The sequence below is a fragment of the Aulostomus chinensis genome, chromosome 21, assembly GCF_037954235.1.
Source record: "Aulostomus chinensis isolate RoL2024-O1b breed Wild chromosome 21, RoL_Achi_v1.0, whole genome shotgun sequence".
Lineage (NCBI taxonomy): Eukaryota > Metazoa > Chordata > Actinopteri > Syngnathiformes > Aulostomidae > Aulostomus > Aulostomus chinensis.
Window position 1 is genome coordinate 9,526,054 of NC_141340.1, and position 14,318 is coordinate 9,540,371.

The 14,318-nt window shown below is 43.3% G+C and overlaps 1 protein-coding gene across 15 annotated transcripts in view; it reads right to left on the reverse strand.

The window, feature by feature from the left end:
• myripb (myosin VIIA and Rab interacting protein b) overlaps nucleotides 1–14,318 on the reverse strand; it is a 136,991-nt gene that overhangs the window by 7,272 nt on the left and 115,401 nt on the right. For all 15 annotated transcript variants that reach the window (XM_086191237.1, XM_086191228.1, XM_086191233.1 and 12 more), the window contains 8 exons: nucleotides 9,409–9,489; nucleotides 7,134–7,231; nucleotides 6,818–6,898; nucleotides 5,337–5,498; nucleotides 2,465–2,633; nucleotides 1,773–2,299; nucleotides 1,146–1,292; nucleotides 189–890 (listed from right to left, as the gene is read on the reverse strand). In XM_086191237.1, coding sequence (XP_086047363.1) covers nucleotides 189–890; nucleotides 1,146–1,292; nucleotides 1,773–2,299; nucleotides 2,465–2,633; nucleotides 5,337–5,498; nucleotides 6,818–6,898; nucleotides 7,134–7,231; nucleotides 9,409–9,489 — 1,967 coding nt within the window. The remainder of the gene's footprint in view (nucleotides 1–188; nucleotides 891–1,145; nucleotides 1,293–1,772; nucleotides 2,300–2,464; nucleotides 2,634–5,336; nucleotides 5,499–6,817; nucleotides 6,899–7,133; nucleotides 7,232–9,408; nucleotides 9,490–14,318) is intronic.

The window sequence follows — 14,318 nt, forward strand, 5'->3', positions numbered from 1 at the left end:
ACACACAAGCCAGCCAAACAAAAGAAGGCGTGAAGCCAAGAGAAAAGGGGGAAAGCACAGGATGAAGGTGTCACATCATGGATAAGAAAGGAAAGTGAAGTGGTTGAAAAGTTATTGAAGGGAAAATAAAGATTCATCGAAAAGCAGACAGACAGACAAACACCAGGCCAACCTTCTCATCTGTGTACCTGGTTGTCAGACAGCACCCCCTCCTGGGAGGATGGTGTAACAGCAGGGGAGCTGGGACTGGACCCACTCCTCCATCCCGTCTGTCCTGCTTCCTTCTCCAAGTCTCTTCTATGTTGTCTCTTACTCTGTCGGTGTCTTCTGTCTCCTCTCTTCTGCTCAGGCTCATCCATAATGTCCTCCAAACACTCGACTCCTGTCTCTACCCTCATCTCTCTAACTCTCCCGTCCTCATTCTTCGTTAGTCTCTCTTGTCTGATCACCTGCTCCACTGTTTCACTTCCTTTCTCCCTCTCTTTACTGCAGGCCCTGTCTCTTAATCTACCTCGGGCCCTTTGTTTTTCTCGTTCCGTCTCTTTTGGCTTCTCTCTCTGTCTGTCACTTTCTTTATCCATCTGGTTGTCCGCGGGCCACTCTTCTTCTGATGAGCTGCAGTCTTTGCTGTTGGCACGGCTGACCAGCTTACTGAGTCTGGATCGTAGTTCCTCCTTCAGAGGGTCCCCTGGAGCCAGACAGGGGGGCTGAGGGGTGCTCGAGGCGGCTGAATTGGGGGCGACTGTGTCTAAGTCTTCTGGCTCGGGTGTGATGGCATCTGACGTGAAGGCATCTGGTGCAGATGTGGCCACGGGCTGCAGGTCAGGTCCTGGCTGCTCCTGACTTAAGCCCCTCTGCAGCAAGTCATTAAGAAGAAAACTGCTGTTCTCCTTGAGTGGACAGAGAACAACAAGAACTCACAAAAGGGTCTGCAAGAAAAGTAAACGATCATCAGGTAGCCTGCGGTCAGCAACAATTACAGAGTTGATGTTTGCTGCCTCCCAGTTGAGAAACAATATCTTACAACCATTTTTCCACGGGTAGCAAAGAATTTTGAGATACTTATCAGTGTTAATACCAACAATGAGAACAGAAAAGGCAGTTAAGTAAACGTCCGGCGTAGCAGACTGCTGTGGTGTACGTACCTGTACTGAAGCGTGGATGGACTGTGCATGGCTCTGGTTTCCAGGCCTGCTCTCCGTTGACGACTCTCTCTTGCTTTTCCTGCGCCGCCGCGATCTTCTAATGGGGTCCGTCTGCTTCTCCTCGGCCTCGCTGCTGTCTCCCATCACCTGGAAACAGACGTGGAAGAGTTAACGTTTACCAAAGTACTCGGACATTAAGGGAAATTTTTTAAGTATTTAAGTTTTTTTTAATGATGTTAACAGAAAAAAATACAAAATGAATAAAGTACAAAATACTAAAAAAAAAAGTCTCACAGAACTTTCCGCTTAGCTCTACTTTGATACTTCTCAGTATACTGTGGAGTACTTCAGTACAGTAAAAGGATACAGTATTTTGGTATTGGTATTCTGAATTATTGGAATGACGCGAATACTTCTTTTAGTATTGCATAAAAAAATCCATTTTTGAATCATGACACACCAGATTCTTCATATCTTTCATGAATGTTGCATTTTTTTGTAGATATTTATTTTTTTCTTGTTTGAATCCAGCTTCCTAGATAAAGTATCAAACATTGTAAATTCATGAAACCAAAATATTTTATCTTTGCAAAAGAAATCAATCTGGTGTAACAACGAGAGACAGACCTTGGGGTTAAAGTTCACATCTAGCCCCTCTGAGAGGAGAGGGTACGGGGAGAAGTTCTGGTGCAGGTGTTGGTGGTACAGCGGTTGGTGATGAGGATGCAAGTGTGTGTCTGACGGTCCTTTCTTCCTCAGCAGGTTGTGAGGAGGTTTACGAGGACACGCAGAGAGTGCAGACGAGGCCTCTGAGTCCGAATTGAGAGTCTCTGTGTTGGTGTACTGGCCCGAGGATGGCGAGGTGACGGGGAGGTGCTGGGTGTATGTCCACTCAGGATCATGCTGTGAGTCCGTGTAGTAAGTCTCATCGGACAGTTTACGTCTGAACTGACGCAACGCCGCGCCCCAGCCGCCTTCATCATCCTCTTCGGAGTCAGACCCCATCTCGTCGTAGGCTGAGACGACGCCGGACTCCTTCTCTAGCACGCTGAACACCAGGCTCTTCCTCTTGGTGAGCAGGCTGGGCCGCGACAGCTGAGAGCTGTGCAACGCAATCCAGTTACCGTCAGGACTCTGGAGGACTGAGGATGCACCTGGGTGAACCCGACCAGACCAGACAGGAATTACAGTTAATTACACAACCTCTTTTCTCCACCTGCATGTGTGAGGATGCAAGAGTAACAAACATGTACGGATAATTTATCATTTATTCCATCTTTTCTGGAGTAGAAGCTTTTTTTTTTTTTAACAGAGTTTACTGGAGTTGTCAAGGCGATCAACACTCTTCCAGGTGGGTAGAGACGTGGCCTTGGAGTCCCTCTTCAGTGAGGCATACTCCTGCAAGCTACCGCCCGCCCCGGCACCTTCGTCCTCGGGACCCTTCTCTGGGGAGTCGTCACTGGTTAGGGAGAAGGCTGACCTTGACCGCTGCAAACACACACACACACACACACACACACACACACACACACACACACACACACACACACACACACACACACACACACACACACACACACACACAGGTGTTAGCAACCAAACCAGATAATCACAGATGTGCATGGCACAGGTCAGAGGTCGTCACAAATGAAAAAGAAAATGACAGGCAGCTTTGGAGATTTAAAGCTTAACAGTCGTTTACACAGCAGCAAGGAACAGTTGCATCAAAAATCCACCAATATAAATATATAAGACTTTGTTTCTTTCCAGCTGCAGCAGAAAACCTCTGCACCACAAACCCCTCCCCAGCAGGTGGAGCTATAAAACTACTAAATAACTAGAAAGCAGGGAGCGCTGCCTCACAGAAAAAAACATTACTGTGTTATCTTACCATAAATTAGATTTTCAATGACAGAGAATATCATAACTTTTACAAAATATATACAAAAATCCAACATTTTTACTTGGCCAGACCTCTGCGTGCATCTGTGTACATGAACTACAAGTCAGCAGTCCACACTACGTTTTTTTTTTTCCTGCTGACACTACACTTTCTGAGGTTCAAGTGTTTACTTGTAGTTTTTGGTTCACTGAACGATGCATTATTACAACGCAGTAGTAGCCTACAGAATGTGTGTATTCATGTTTATTGTGTCTAATTGAGTGTGTTTGCAGTGCGCTGGTAAACACAGCCTGTCCCGTGGTAGGCTGAGCGGCTGAGGAGGTTCCCGGCATATTTCACTTGACTTTGATCTTTGCAGAGTGAAACAGCAGGGAACAGAACGGAGAAGCCTGGGGAACGCCGCTTTGATGCTGCGCTTACACACGGGACGATGACAAATCTCCATGAGTCCCTGTTGTGAACCGCTGCCAAATGTTTGTGCGTGTGTGTGTGCGTTTGTGTGTGTGTGTGTGTGTAAGACTGATTTTGGTGAGCGTAGAACTGTATATATGTGTAATAGGTGCGTTGGTGCCATGTTCTTGTTAGACTCCATTTGCACGTTTAGTGAAACAATATTATTCCTTGTAAACAGGTAATATTTCGTTTCTCCTAACTCTCTCTTCATACCACTCACAGTTACATGCAGCCTAAAATAATTATTTCTTAATTGATTTCGTTTGATGCTTTGAAGGCACAGCAATTATACTGACAATCAATATTAGATGAAGTAATGCATTTTTCCTGATTTTACGTGACTGTCTTTCGAAGAATACCAAAGGTTTTTGGGAAATCTGCTTAACTAGAGCCAGATAAGAAGATAAATACCCTTCTCTCCTCTGTGCATGCATTAGGGAGCTGAGACCCACAGAGATCAGCATGATAGCTCAGCACAACGAAAGCTTGTGGATGGGTGGGTTAGCATACATGCTTCAAAACTCACTACACACTTTTCTCCAAAACAGTATTTGCCTGCATTGGGTAATTGGCACTTTTGGCCATATCATGTTTTATGAAATTACCTAAAATGATGAGATATGATCATTTTATAATTTCAGCCAACAAAACAAATTGTTTGTTGATGACTAGAGGAGCGACTGCTGCGGGTAATCACAGCCGTCTTGGTAAGAAAGGATGAGGAGGGTTATTTCTGGACACGGACGATCCCGAACCTCATCTATTTGAGGACTTTTTGAAAGAGGAATGCTAACAGTTCCCATCCACTACTATTCATTGTGCTAAGCTAACTATTCTGTTAGCAAGTCTCTGTAGGTCTCAGCTCACCAGTGCACCACAGTGGAGAGAGGGGTATCTTTCCTCTCGTCTGGCTCTGAGGAGAATGGCTAATAAACGAATTTCCAAAATTTGGTTTGGTTCTTTAACTGACCATAAATTTGGTTACATTTACTCTTGTGCCATCTTATACTGAATAATAATTGTCACAAATCCAGTTCAAGCTGCACCAGTGTCTGATCTGCTATCAGACAGCAGATACAGATTCTTTGTTGTTGTTGTACAGATCTCTACATACCGCTGTTAGACATGCACCTGCGGGTCTATTTTATTTGCGTAGCAAGCAGATTAAATTTAAAACGGGCATATCTCTTCCAAGTCCCAAATAATCCTCTAAAGTAGTTATTTCAATAATGAAATTGTTTCATTTTTGCTTTGCATCATGCTGACCTTTGGAGAATACCTTAATCCTGGGAACATTACAAGGATTAAGTCGCAAAATTTAAAATGAGTCGGGCTCTTGACCTCTGCCCTCGACTGTGACAGCAAGAAGATCCAGTGAGAAAGAACGAAAGCGACTGGAGTCAAATGTGACCAGATTGTCACCACACATGAAAAGTTCAAGCTATTTTCTACCAAACACAACATTCCTGTGTTTTACAAATTTGGGAGAGAGACACTGTGACAACATATGGGCCACCCAAGGAACTGCACACCAAAATACAGAGTGGAGCAATATATGGTGTGTGTTGTGAAACGAAGTGAAGAATGTACAACGTGTGCAAACCACACTGTGCACAGAAGAGGAGCAAAACCTTCTGGTCAGCAGTTTACACCCACTAACATGACATTATAGATCAAAATGAGTTGACAGTCTGAAAACACGGATGCCGCATACATCAAACTGCCGGCCACTAACATCGCTCCTATAACTTTTCAGCTAAAAGTGAGTTAGAAATGTCAATTATACTGTTTGGATATAGTTAGATTTGTGTGTTTGTGTGGAGACGCAGACTGACCCAGAGGGAGTAGGAGGTCTTGAGGGGGTCCTGCGGTTTTTGCGAAGAGGCTTGAGGTTGCGAGGGGGAGGGCAGTTCGCTGGGCTGAATCAGAGACTGAGGCTGAGGCCAGACAAAGTCATACTCTGTCTGCATCTCTGAACGCTTCCTCCTCTGGATGATCTGAGGAAGAAAAACGGACGAGAGGAAACAGGTGAGGCCAAAGAAAATATGTACAGTAAATAAAAGAAAATCTCCTCTCCTCTCTTTTTGCTCTTCCAAGCCACACAAAACTTGACAGTACTGAGCCTGAGGGTTTATTTCAGTTTTTACAATCCCCATTAGCAATTATCATAGGTAACAGCATCTCTTTCACGTAAGATAAATACAATATAGAAGAAGCCATAATCAAAAATAACAACAGGTAACAAAGGGTCTTGGTTCGAAGTGTCTGGTGTCTGAGGGTCCGACTCGGGGTCTACTGTCACCCTAAGTTGCCGGACATGATTGTGAATAGCTTCTGTATGTATGTCATGATCAAAGCAGTCAGAGATCAAAGATGACAGGATGACGGATAGAAGCTGTGCACTGAACTAACAGATCAAAGTCAACCCGTGGCCCCGCCCCTCAAACATCAGGCAATGCAAAAGATAAAGGGGCGGGCCATGTAGTAGTGATGTAAGAAATTACAACTGAGAGATCAAAGTCAGAGCCCTGAAATCAAAGTGAGAAGCTCAAGGTCAAAGATTAGTCAGGCAGGTTTTGTAACTTCACGCAGCCCACAGCCTCTCAAAACAGCAGGAACTGCATCAGAAAGTATAAATAGTAATAAATGCAAATTATTTATTTTTGACTTTTACACTTAAAATTGTTATAATGCCATTCTAAAAATCAATAATTCATTTCCATGTTTAATACATTTTTATTCCACAGACAGAAGCAATCAAACAGCTGTTCACTATGTGCATGCAAATGATAAGGCGTGATTAAAATTAAAGCAAATGTCTCATGAATTTTAATGTGCTGGTATGCACATTCTGGCAAACTTAATTATTATTTTCAAAGACTTCCTGCCCTTTTCCCTGTATTACCAGTTTCAGAGGAGGAAAAGAACAGCAGTTTCATTTACATTGCTTTGCTCTTGTGTTATCTTTCAACCTGAATGTAATGATAAGGCACCTGCTGTTGTTTAAAATGGTGATGCTCGGTAATTCTGTAAAGGTGGAATCAAAGTGGATGAATTATAATTTAATTTCCCAGCGTGCATTTACATACTGACTACATAAATAACAGGAGGGTTCGCTACACCTCTGCTAAGGAGACCTCAGCCAAACCTAGTGGCAAAAAAAAAAAAAAATCGATTTTTTCGCAATGTCAAACAAATCGGTCCTGTTCTTTGTCTTGGGCCGCCCCTCCACCAAGTTTGGCGTGAATCGGCCTCATATTGTTTGCTGCTAATACTACACATAAGGCTTCGGTCGATGAGGGTGAAAAACACTTACTTTTTGTACAATGGTTGTTGCAAGTTCCTCTATGAGCTCCTCTTTGTGGTCCCGTAGATATCGAGCCTCATTCTGCTTCTCCTGCTCACGCAAACGCGCACGCACGCACACACACACACACACACACACACACACACACACACACACACACACACACACCGTTCAAATTAAATAACCAGGAGAGAACACCATGACTGTCTGATACTGCGAGATGGCGAGGAGAGGTAAGAGACAGCAAACGCAGGTGTGGAAAGTAGAGATCGGAGAGAGGTATTGATAGACGGAGAAGAATGAAGGAAGAAGAGGACGGTCTCACCAAGCTGTCGCTGAACTCCTCCGCTTTGGCGATGGCTTCCTCTATAGCTTCCTCAGCAACTCGCAGTGCGACTGTGAGCGTCTCTGCCATACTGTGACCTGATGTTTCACATGGGAAACACAACAAGCATCTCTAAGCTGTTACCCTCTCTACGACAAGACATTCTTCATTTTTCTAAATCACCAAACCACCAGTATTTCTGTCGACGTGCGTTATTTGGGAAGCAAAGTCACCCTTGACTTGATTTGATCACGCTGCTGGATAGCGGGTTCTGATCCGGCTCTCCTGTCATATCCGCTCTGGTCAGATTACTTCAGTTTTATTAAGTTTGATGCGACACAAGCGTGTTTATGTGATGTCAGTTCTGACGTATCCTCCGCCACTCGCCGCCTAACTGTCTGCTTCAATTCAATTCCATTCACGGCAGGGACAGTCTGCACTGAAATTTCAACCTGTAACAAAATGTGTATCTCAGATTCAGGAGCATCTACAAAATGAGGTGCGCAAAGAAGCCTAATTTAAATAAAATGTGCAGGTAAATTGAAAGGCTTTTTGCATTGCATTGAATTCCAAACATGCTCTATCTGGATGTCACAAAGACTGCGCAGACACGTGTGCAGAATATAAAGACCTGATTTTGACACAAACTCACTCAGCTCAGAGCTGCTCGTCCTTCACAGCTTTTGAGCTCTCCAGTTGTTTTTGGCAAATAAATTAGAAAACAACCTCTTTGCCTCGAGTTGCTCCAGCAGATTTGTTTTCGCGCAACATTCATATTACCAAAGTCATAGTTGTTTCTAAACAATGTGAGGCCATCCATCTTGATCTATGTACGACTCGCGACCGTCTGTCCTTGCAGATGCGCGATTCCATAAAGTTCATCATGGTTATTGTAACATTTTGTTCCCTGGGCTGCATCATGAATAAATGTCTGATGCTTGAAATTTGAATAGTGCAAAATTATTTCATGTTCTCAGCAGAGGTTTTCAAGGGTTTCTACCTCAAGGCCCGTCTATTCAGGTAGTTGCCTTGGAATTACATAAATACAATAAATACTAAGTTTTGCAAGTAGGTTCAATATTTTATGTTTTGCACTTTTATTCTTCGTCACCAGTGAACAAAGAAGCAATTAGCTTGCTAACCTGAGCATCCTCAACTTGATGTCTCAAACAAGGCGTTCATAATTCAAATAATAATTTCCTTTTTAAAATCTTTGTGTCATATTTTGTGATGAATGTACTTGACCAAAAAAAATTACTTCCATTGCAAAAAGTGAACTTCAACTTGATTTTGTGTCCTGTACATGGTCCCCAACCCAGTGGTTGAGAGACACTGACCTACAACATCTTATATCAGCAGACATTAAACACACAGCCACCCAACACATCAACTCTCACACACACACACACACACACACACACACACACACACAATCTTTAGTCCCTTTCATTAACGTGAGATTAGACATTGAACTGAAGGCCAGAGAGGGTGACATCTCACACACACACACACACACACACACACACACACACACACACACACACACACACACACTCAATTAGATCTTTGCTATTTACAGGGTTATGGCTTCCTTTTTTTCACAAAAACTTTTCCAGGTTTTGAAATGCCACTTTTTTTTCAATTCCATGACCTTTCTGGGTTGAATGTGACCGTAAGAACCCTGAAATTTAGTTACTTCAGGGTTCAGTAACTTTAATCAACTCATGTCTGTCTTGCTGAGTAGAGAAAACCCTGTAAAACTTTCCAGTTTCCCATTATTTCTTTCCATTTCCTCCTCTTTGTCCTCTTAGGCTTTTACTACACCATCAGAATCTTGAGAGTAACCGGGTCTCGTTTACACATATCAGTTGGAAATGGTTACGTCTTCCTCCTCCTCACCTCTGCGCTCTCAAATTGGACTTGAAACACCGAAATAAAGTGTCATTATGGAAACCATCACTTTAGCAGCATTCTTTGGGCCGATTTGTTTGCTTGAATATTGCTGTGAACATAACAAGCAACTGTGTCTAAAAGGTTTGTGTGTGGGTGGGAATAACTGAGTGTGCAAGAAGGCATGCTGCTGGATCTGATGTGTGTCATAGTTTATTAAGAGTTACCAGTTAATGAGCCACAAACATGAAGGCTTAAGCTTTTAGGAAAATGGAATGACGGTGAAAAGAATCGATACGTCTAACAGAGCTAAGAACTGCTAAGAGTGAGAGATAACAGTGGAGTAATCGTGCTTTGTGAATGCTGCTTGTCTGACATCTCTCACCTTCACTCTGCCTGTAGAAGACCGAGTCGCTGCCACAGACGCTGCCATCGTTGTCGTTGCTTCCGTCGTGAACGCTGCTTTCTGAGAGAGAGAGAGAGAGAGAGAGAGAGAGAGGAGGATTCAGTCAGATATACCACATAATGACAACGCGCACTTTCTCCTAAGATGGTTACAATGCACACAATACTACTACACCCTTCCTCTGGTGAGCTTGTCAACCGTATTTCCTAATTGTTGTCTTGTCAAACGTATTGTTTGAGTTCACGCTTCTCCATTGTGCACAGAAACAAAATGACAGTTGGAAAGAACATCTGATACTGTAGCTGACTCTGCTTTCCAAACAAAATCACACACAATATACATCTCTTCTCAGTGTGTCACCGGATTGTTGTTTTTGTGCGTCTTCTCTCTTTGCAGTTCCTTAAGGGCAAGTTTCTCAAAATTGTTACTGCACACTCTGTCAGACAAACTCAAAAAATGCAAAGTTACAGCATATATGTGATAAAAACGGATCATAGATGGAGTTGGAGGAGGAACAGAGAAGGTAGAGTGGCTACAACAACCCTGCCTTCAAAACCACACATTCACCCTCAGTGGCCCATTAGTTTGAATTACATCTCCGCTGTGGTTCACATTTATCGTGGCCTTTTCATCAGTCCATCTAAATGAAGACCGTATGGAAGCAGCTTGTTAAGAGGACAAACTGTCAGCAAGCAAAGGAGAGGATGATACATCGTCTGAAGCTTCAGATATATTTTCCTCTCCCCACAAAACTCTGGTCCTCACATCAGCTCCAAAACCTTCCCTAAAAAACATCAAGCCACAGCTGCAAATGAATCCAAACACCATGACTTCTGTTCTCGGCTCATCTTTCACCGCCATCCATCGAGTCAACAGGTGAATTATTGGGCTGAATGAAATTTCGCTTTGGTGAGAGTCTACAAGAAAACAGTCCCGCCATCACTCCTCCCACAAGATGAGACTCCAGCATCTCCCACCAGTGTCCATCTTAGTAAAATCCAAATAACAGTAAAGAGTGGGTTTGCTGTCACTCAGTTATTAGAAGACAGATGAACAAACATCAAAATGAATGAAGCTGGCATTTCTTATTTCTTCAATTGACAGTGGCGGCGACACCGACAGCTGTCAGACACCGCTTTAATATGAACTGCTGTTTGTCAAAGCGCAGCACTTGCTTCACTGTGATTTGATGTGTAGCTCCAGCAGTTGCAACGATTACATGCTACCACCCTTCTTTCGCTCCCGGAGTCGTCTCATTCTTGATTGAAGCCACTGTCTGCTTCGTTCTCGCTTGGTTAGACGGATTATTTTCTCTTCCTTGTCTGAAGACGGACAATAGGCGAGGATATTAACTTGCAGAAGCTATAAGGACTAAGTGGACAGTAAAGGAGCATTGTGGGAAAGAGGGAGAGGCAGGCAAAACATACACGTCGCACTCAAAATACAACAGAGCACAACCAAATCAATAAAACTGTATTGCACTGAGGAGGAACTTCATGTTCATTTTCGTCATTTTTTTTAAAGTTAAGAACATGAACACGTCTTCCACTACTGTTTAGATGTGATACTGCATTAAATAAATGACGCTGAGCATCAGTAGTAAGGATTTACAGGGACAAGGCTCCCCTGCAGGAGGTCCCCATGTTATGTTAGACAGGCAGAGGGAGGCAGGTGCACACCTCACTCACCACACCGGCGCCCAGGGTAGAGTGAATTAGTCGACCCAAGGCTGTTTTCAGTGCAAGGTTTAATGCTCTGTGTGTGACACTGATGGCTCCCTGTATTTTAGACTTGCTTCTCTATTTTGTTGGGTCTTTTTCTTCAAGCTTTATTTAGTCAGGGGTTACTCAGCAGTTTTCCTCTCTCAGGAGGAGAGGGTAACCTGCCGGTCTGTTTCTCTAACATTTAGGCCATCGCTGTTGTTTTATGTCAAGCAGACGAAAAGCAGATTGACGCTATTGTGAAGTTTTCAACATTTATCAGTAAGTGATGTAATTATGGTTCATTTTCAGTGATATTTATAGAAAAAATGAAGCACTAAAACAAAATTGAACGCAATTAATTGTGCCTTTGACCAATCGGTATAGTAGATTTAGTTGTAAATGGAGAGCTGTGAGTGAGCAGTAGAGGGCAGCAATATCCTTCAGCTGCGTCTAAATTATTTCCTCATCTGATGTGTATCTATTCATTTATTCACACATGAAACTAAATCTACTTCAACTGAAATATTCAAAATGCATGTCACAGAATTGTTATATGTATATCTGTATGTCATTTGTTAAAATTGCTAAATATGACTGATTTAAATTGATTTATTAGAAACAACTAATTCTATTTTTGGTAAAGGATTTGGTTCTGTTTGTTTGTCTGTTAGCAGGATTATGAAAAAAACACTACAAAGCCCGGTTTCACCTAACATGGTGGAGGGGTGTAGCTCGGGCCAAAGGAATAACCCATTACATTTTGGAGCAGGTTGGTGTAAACAAAGCTGCTTTTTTAAAATAAACTGAGTCCGATTGAGGCTATACTGTCAAAGTATTTGTTGATGATTGTTGTTATTTGAGGGTTTCCTCCTGTCTAGTCCACCCTGGCAACAAAGCGTTAGTGGGCCCAAATGCTGCCCCTGATGTCCCTCAAGTCAGTAATATTAGAGTCACTCAGTCCGGGGTTTGAGTGTGACATGATAGTTGATTATTTGCAGTGAAAACATCACAAGTAAAACTTCAGTGTGTTACCTCACGTAGCCCCTGTATCCTCTCCTGGGAAGACATTCGTAGCAGGTGAAAATCAATATGGTGAGTATATGATTTATCATTACTTACTCATGACTCATGCTAGCACCGTAACATATCACGTAGCTTCTACTGGCAGTTATTGCACAACATAACTGCTTTATTTGTCTCACTTCACACACCCTTGCTGTTCATCCATGACACTTTAGATATGACTGACAGCTGCAGTAGAAGGAGGAGTGACAGACAACAAATCCATGCCTGTTGTTATTTTAGGGATGATGGAGGGTCAGTGTGTGTGTGTGTGTGTGTGTGTGTGTGTGTGTGTGTCTACTGTATGTGTGTGCGTGTTAACACTCATCTTCCCCACATCCAACTTCCATATTTTTCCTTGCTGTGACCACCGTCTAACCCCTGTTCCTCACCGCCTGCCACTGCACCACTCAAGGGAGTGGAGGAGGAAGTCGTTCAATATCGCCATGGTAACTGCCCAGATGACAGCGGTGGCCTGCATTAGCAAGGGTGTCTAAGTGAGTGTGCAAGTGTCTGTTGTTTCTTGTACAGTGTGTGTGTGTGTGTGTGTGTGTGTGTGAGTGTGTGAGTGAGAGAGCGTGAGAGAGAGAGAGAGAGAGAAAGAGGAGAGTGAATTGAAGTAAATTATGTGGTCACCAACAGCTTCTGTGACTGCCATACAAATTCAGTTTAGTATAAAAGCTGTTTGCTCAAATTTGTGTGATTTTTTTTCGAGGTGCAGTTTCATTAGATAACAGATACATTTCAGCGGTCTTCTTGTAGGGTTGATATGATTGGCCGATAAAGTAGCATTAGCTTCTAAATGTAGCCATGTTGAGCTTCGTGATAATGTGAATTTAAAAGTAAACAAGAAGTAGACGAAGCAACATATATTTGTGGACTCCCGTTTTGAAGCCATCCTGGTGATTTAAATGAAGAGATAAGCATATTTTGGAGGAGGATTGAGTGGTGGATGTGAATGAGAGCACATTCCCACATATCTTCCCACTCCCCTGCTGGGCTGCACTCACATTACCCAGGGCCCGAGCACGCTCACGTCATCACTGATACTCTATGAGCCAGATATGCGGATAGGAATCCCATGGAACAGATTTAGTATTTCATCACAGGAGTAGGCAAGACGGAAATGAAATTCCGAGATCGTATCAGATCCTACGGTACACATTTTAACACAGATTGAAATTTACAACCCAAACTGAAGGTCAGCAAATTTAACAGCGAGCAGCATACAAAAACACAATTCTTGTGCTCCCATCGTGCTGCAGCATTGCTTGTTATGTATCTGGACAATTACTCTCCATCTGTCAGAGTTCAACTGCTCTATGTACTGTACATCTTTAACACACCAAACTGCAGTCCATGTTCCATTCCTGATGTGTGCATGTGGAAATGCTCCATGCTGAAGCTCATGTCCTGTATCCAGGGAAGCAGGATGAAACACTCACACTACTCCGACTGGATCCCGGGGGAGCAAACATGCTTGAGCGTGGTACGGTACCTTGTGTGCCTGCAGACACAGCCTGCCTGATGTAGTAGCAACATATCAACTGCCATATAGTCACACCCTCAGGCTTTTTTTATCTAGTTTACTCTAAATGGGATCATGGTTTACAGAACAAACACCATGAAGAAGTGAAGAAGATTTAAAACAAGAGATACAGTAGAGACAATCAGCACATTTCTATTTGGTGCCCTCTTGCATTGACGAAAGAAAGAAAATAACTTCCTCCCTTGCATAGAAGGAAGCTGTGGCCATCCTATTTCAACCTAATAAGAAAAGCTGCACAAACACATTCATCCATTTTCTACCGCTTATCCTGTTAAGGGTCGCGGGGGCGGGGGGGCTGGAGCCTATCCCAGCGGCTTTCGGCGAGAGGTGAGGTTCACCCTGGACAGGTCACTAGTCCATCACAGGGCCAACACATAGAGACAGACAACCATTCACACTCACAGTCACACCTACGGTCAATTTAGAGTATCAATCAGCCTCGTCCCCTCTTGATGTCTTCGGACTGTGGGAGGAAGCTGGAGTACCAGAGAGAACCCACACAGGACCAGGGAGAACATGCAGACTCCACACAATGCTTGAGCCGGGGCTCAAACCCGGAACCTTCTTGCTGCGAG